A 6,091-nucleotide genomic window follows, 5' to 3' on the forward strand; every position below is an offset into this window, starting at 1 on the left:
TTAAAATGATGTTTGGCCTCAGAGTACCTGTTATATATGCTTTTAAAATTTCTTGTAGATCTCAATTTATAAAACCACTCTTCCCAGATATGTGGACAACAAGAAAAATAGATCTTCAGAATGTTAGGTGTTGTAATGCAAATTCTACAAAAATGTGGTGTATTCCTTCTGTAGTACTCAAACAAGTATGGACTGTTTTAATATTACTGTTTGCAGAATGCAGTGTTGTGTGGCTAGTGTGCACAGCAGGATAAACGAGACAATCAAGTTTTCATACTCTGACCTGTTAGATGCCTGCAACATTGGAGTCACAACTGGTCACTGAGCACACTGCTTCTTGGCTCCTGTTTAAACTAACGCACACTTTAGAGGGTCATTATAAATCACACTACTTGCACATGGCATCTCATTAAGTCAGGCTTTGCGCCTTTGTTCTCACCCAAGTTAAACATGTCTGGATTTTATCTCTACAGCTCTGCAATCTTCTAGGTCGTCTATTCAACTTTATGTCCTCATCACACCACAGCATCCCTCAGTTTGACAGCAGCATTTCTGCTCATTGTGCACATTCTACACTCCATGTTCTTGTCTTCTTTTCTTTAAATCTTTCTCTGCTTTACATTGAAACCTTCATTATTTTGCAGGATTTTGGATTTGTCTCAGTTTTCCTTTCAGGTAGCTAATAAATAGGAAATAAATATAGAATTTGAGTATCTGGGAAGGCCTGCCAAACAAAATTACATTACATAGATCAGGTATTGAATAGAATTACACTTAAATGCTCACTTTCCTACCTGACACTAAGATCAGACCTTCTATCTAAAAAGGCCCAGAAGGGATGTTCTTTATAAGGTGATCATGGTCTCTAATGTGTGTCTGCTATGTTGTCATTCCATAAGGACTGGAGTAGTGTACTGGGATGTGAAGTATGCCGGACAACTGAACTGTTACATAAGAAATGCCTGTTGCATTACATGACTGACCTTGAGCTCACTTCACTTGATGAAAAGAAAATGACTGCGATTATAGGTCATTATAAGTAATGCTGTCCATCCTCTCCATCATACATAATCCTGAAACACCTTCAGACACTGGCTCATTCCACCATGTGCTTGGAGACACAAGTGGGGATTTTTTTTAAACTTGCATTGTGACAATCCTCTATCCTAGATACTTATAACCAAGATACTGTATTTCATAGGAATAATATTTCTTTACTGTCATTGTAACTGTTACTCCAGCCTAGGGGAATGGCACTAGAGATACTGGGAACATTGGAATCCGGGGATTAAGAGATTCAGTCTTATTATTAGACTGGCCAGAACAAACGCATATAATACCTGGGTTGTTGTGAACTGTGACTATGTCTAACTTTGTCTATGGCTTTCTTTTATAATTAACCCAGAGTCACCCAGAGGTTCACTTTGTTCAGAAATTTTGCAACATGTAGTTTTTGTTTTTGTCTTCTTCATGGTCAACTGACCATATCTCAACTATAATATTAAGGAATTATGTTAACAAAGACCTGTTTTTGCTAATCAATTTGAAATTGCTGTTTTATTGTAACTTTATTTGTGTCAACATCATGTAATCTATACAATTTGCAATTTGTATTTTAAGTGTAAATTTGTTACGGTGCTCTAAGTATGTACTCAGTGAAGACTACTATACAAAAATAAATTAACATGACTATACATTAAATACAGAGTAGGTCCTGCAATAATGTAAATGTTATTTTTGACTGTTTTACAGCATGATTTCAATTTCTGTGTTGCTGCTAGAGCAAACAAATGTCCTATCTGTTTCAATAGCCTAGTATATGCCTAGCTATGATAATTTAAAAGGATTGTAGGAAGGGTTCTAGGATTCCAGTCCATCTCCTGGACTGGAATCAACAACATCCCACTGATGAACCCAGCTATGTATCAGTTAAACTAGTTCCTTCTGAGCTATCATGAATTGCCCATAGCCTACAAATCTAGTTTTGCTCTTCTTCAGTTTACAGTGGTGATGTTGCTGCTCTGTCCTTGTGACAAGTTCACTCCTTGACTCAGTTATGTGTTCCCATAGGCAAAGGGCACACTATGCAACTTTGACTCAGAAAGCATAATAAATTTAATGACCATAGTTGCTAAATCTCAGTGCCAGATTACACAAGTAGGAGCTGCAGGGCTTGACAGATTACATAACTTGCTTATGACTTTTCAGCATTGTTTCAAATTTCCAAACTATGGAGAATTCTGATCATTTTGATGACCTAGCAGAACCAGTGACTGAACAAATGTTTGCTAGATATGGCAAGTTCAGGTGTAGTCTCAGCCCATTTTTATTCTTTTTCCATTCATTCATGGTATTTTAATGACTCTTTTTTTAATCTTTTAATTATAATGACCAGAACAAAATAACAAACCATGAACACAATGAATTAGACTTTTGATCACATGCTACATGGTCTCAGATATTCCGGAAATGAATGTTCACACTTGTATATGGTCGCTCTGGTGAGGTCACCAGCATTGTGTATTTCAAGGAATTCTGGTGAACAATTGCCAAGGGAACACCCACCACCTTTTCTCTGAAATGGTGGCACACATAGGGAAACAAATGTGGCATTGTGTCATAAAATGAAAAACAAACATTTTCGGAATCCTTGAAGTATAAAACTCATAAATAGGTGTATGCATTTTCATATATCACTTAGGGAAACCCACTAAAAAGTAACAAAACAAAAAAAAACACTCATCATAACAGGTACAGCAAACATAAAACAGGCCTCTCTTACATTTTTATAGTGCAGAACACTTAATTTGCTTATTTCCTAGCGGCCATATTGTTTGCATTTTTCTTCAGCTGAGCACTCATTAGATGTCAGCTCTCTCACACACACAGAGTAACCCAACCCAATTAAGACAAAATGAACACTGGAGATGGCACATTATATGATTAGCAGTCCTAGGCATACGTCTCATATCTACAACTGAAAAACTCTGGAAAAGTGGTCTAACGCGATGCCAGCCTTAGTTGCATTCAAAATACACACTATATATGACTCCTTTAGGAGTTCAGACTAGCACAAACAAATGTTTCTTTAGCCCATAAAGCTTCTTAACACATGATGAAAAATGAGAGGGAAATAAAATGTGTATGTCTGTCTGACCTTTTTTAGGTGAATCTAAATAAAAGTCTACTTAATGAATTAGGATTAATTGGCCATTAGCTCTTTCGTAATTTTTGGATCCATTATCACAGGGACAGGCATCCCTGGGTCCTGGAGAAATGCAGTAAATTTAGGTTTTTACTTAAGCCAAATGTTAACAGAACTTGCCAAACTGACTAATTCCTACTCACATTTAGCCAAATCAGTATGTCCCATTAGTCAACATTTTATTTTTCAGTGAAAATCAATAAAATGCTTTAACTAGTACTTTTCACTCCTTATAATGAAACCAAGAAATACTTTTTCCCCAATGGGTGGTGAGAATTTGGAATAAATTTCCCAGTCATGTAGTTTATATGGAGATCCTAACAGCTGCTAAGATCAGAATGTAAAAAAGTTATTGGGACAACTCAACTAAAAAAATACTCTACAAGGACTGAATGGTTTGGTTTATTCCTATTTTAATTTTCATTCAGCTTTACTTAGCATTATATCACTGAAATAACATTTATTTATATAGCACATTTCCATACAAATAATGTAGCTCAAAGTGCTTTAAATGAGAAGCATCAGATGCGGAGTACAAATGAAAATTAGCAGAACTAATGTGTCAGCATAATTAAGTTATTAAACTCAGGAAGTAAATGCAATTTTTGTCCAGATTTGGACAATTTGATGATAGCAGTATACTTGGGAATAGGATGTTGCATTTTTCTGTGTCTGTGGAGCTAGTGGAAAATGCACAATCAAGGATGCTGTTGAGAATTTTCTTGGCAGCTACAGAGCACCAAACTACATCCAGGTGGCAGACAAAATACATGCAAAACTATGATGTGGAACATGTCACTAAAAATTCATTTTTTTGCATTCCCACTTGGATGTGATCCCTGCTGATATTAACGGTGTCGGTAACAAACATGGTGAAGACTTTTACCAGCACATTGCAAGGATAGAAAAATCAAGGCAAGCGGAATCTCTCGATGCTGGTTCACTATTTCTAGGCACGGAAATATTTTATTAAAGCAGGTACTTATGATTAGCATAAATAATCACAAATAGCACAAATACAAGGGCTAATCTTTTGGCTAACGTTATCTGCACATCATTTTAATTGCATTCTGATTCACAATTTATTAAACCATAGGTCCTTTGGAAGCAGAGAAAATAAACTATAACAAAAACTCATAACTGCGGCTCGAAGCGACCAACTTCCCTTTACCGGTAAGCGAAGATTTATGTCAGAAACCCGCTCAGGGGTACACTGAACAATCAGAAAATGACAAAACAATAATAAACAGCGTGTCCCATAAAAAAAACAGCATAAAAGAAAAAAATGTTTACATTTCAATCTAAATGAGACTAACTTACTAACACGGATGTGTAGCCTATGTTACCTCTCTCAAGTAAAAAGTGAATGACCCCCGGGCTGGGCTTGTGATCTGGAAATGTTGGGTATATTTAAGCTGTCTCTGAAACAAAAAAAAACAATTTATTGGCAAACGGAACTTTTGTACGTAGTAATAAATTGCCTGCCCTGTGCGACTTCAAAAAAATTGAAGACTGGATTATATGTACTACAAAATAACCCATTAACATTCACATACCTTATACCTCGATTCGCAATCTAGTTAGTATAAAAGCTCCTGATATATTGATTAAAATGAAACAGCCGCTGTAAATGGAACGTAATTGACTCCTCAACTTTTGTACTTTCATACGTAGAACACGACTTGATCCGAATATTTTTTTTTTTATTTAGCTACACCATAAGAAGCACGAGTGAATGCTCTCCGCTATGTAGCTATAGCTCAAAACTAAATGGACAACATATATATATATGGACAAGATCCACCTGCCACAGTATCAGGCCCCTATAAAGCGAAACGAGTAAACAACAATAATAATTAAGCAGGGTGTCCGTTTTCCCATTATTAAGCCATTGCAACTTATATTCAGTGTCAGGTGTAACATTAAGTAATGGAGCGCAAGTTATGCCACTTTTGATGGTCACTAACCAAACAGCAAGCGCAAAATAATAAAGAGTGACTGCAGTAAGTGCAACGAACGCGTGCAGTGGATGAAGCGCTCTTATTTCTTGTTTCGTCATTTTTTAAATTGATGATTACACTCTTAGTTCATGTTCAGTCGTCTACACGACCCATATTAGTTGGGCATTTGGGGTTCTAGGGCACTCTACACAGAGCGGGCGCCGTTGGGGCAATAGATCATTAAGCAGCACGCGCTACTCGAATCGTTTCGTTATGACTTGCTATGACAAACTATAATCAGATCACATGCATGGGTGTGGGGCCAAGCGAGTTTAATATTCTTGTCACCAAGGCCAACTGCGACTTATCCAGCGCAGAAGTTTGAAGAGCTGAGATGGGAATGAAGCCAAAGCGGTGAACTGCCGACAACAGCTCAATCACAAATTTAAACAGCACAACTTTGCCCTCGTACTAAAATCCGTGACAGTGACGCACTTACCTGCGACATGTCCTGCTGGCCATGCTGCTGCCGATGAAGTTGTAAAATTTCAGCCGGTGTTGTAACTTGCAAACTGCGCCTTCTGAATGTTGAGATGGTTTCTACTAGTCGACGTCTTTTATTACAAAAAAATCTGATTTGTAGTTCAGTATCTAAGCAGCTGTCACTCCTGATCAGCTTTTGTCTCGAACACATATATCAAACTGACATGTATCTTTTTTCGCCTGACAGTAATTATTGGCAACAGAAATGACATCAGGTGCTCCCGGAGATGTTGCAGACAGCTAGGCACTGAGTGCGATCGATTGGCGCAGTATCCAACATAATGCAGCCTTGAATTTCCCCGCTGTATGTGCTCATTACTCAGTTTCGCTCCACTGAGCTCTGCTTTTGGATTTTTTGTGCATCCCGCCGATTCTCCCGCCCAGCCTCCTGCGAAAAAAACAC

General features: G+C 37.6%; 1 protein-coding gene across 2 annotated transcripts in view; it reads right to left on the minus strand.

Moving 5' to 3' along the window:
- Positions 1-6,091, minus strand: part of mybl1 (v-myb avian myeloblastosis viral oncogene homolog-like 1) — a 57,205-nt gene extending 51,114 nt beyond the window's left edge. For both annotated transcript variants that reach the window (XM_039754598.1, XM_039754597.1), the window contains exon 1: positions 5,645-6,091. In XM_039754598.1, coding sequence (XP_039610532.1) covers positions 5,645-5,667 — 23 coding nt within the window. In that variant the 5' untranslated portion in view covers positions 5,668-6,091. The remainder of the gene's footprint in view (positions 1-5,644) is intronic.

The sequence above is a fragment of the Polypterus senegalus genome, chromosome 5 (genome assembly GCF_016835505.1).
Source record: "Polypterus senegalus isolate Bchr_013 chromosome 5, ASM1683550v1, whole genome shotgun sequence".
Classification (NCBI taxonomy): Eukaryota; Metazoa; Chordata; class Cladistia; order Polypteriformes; family Polypteridae; genus Polypterus; species Polypterus senegalus.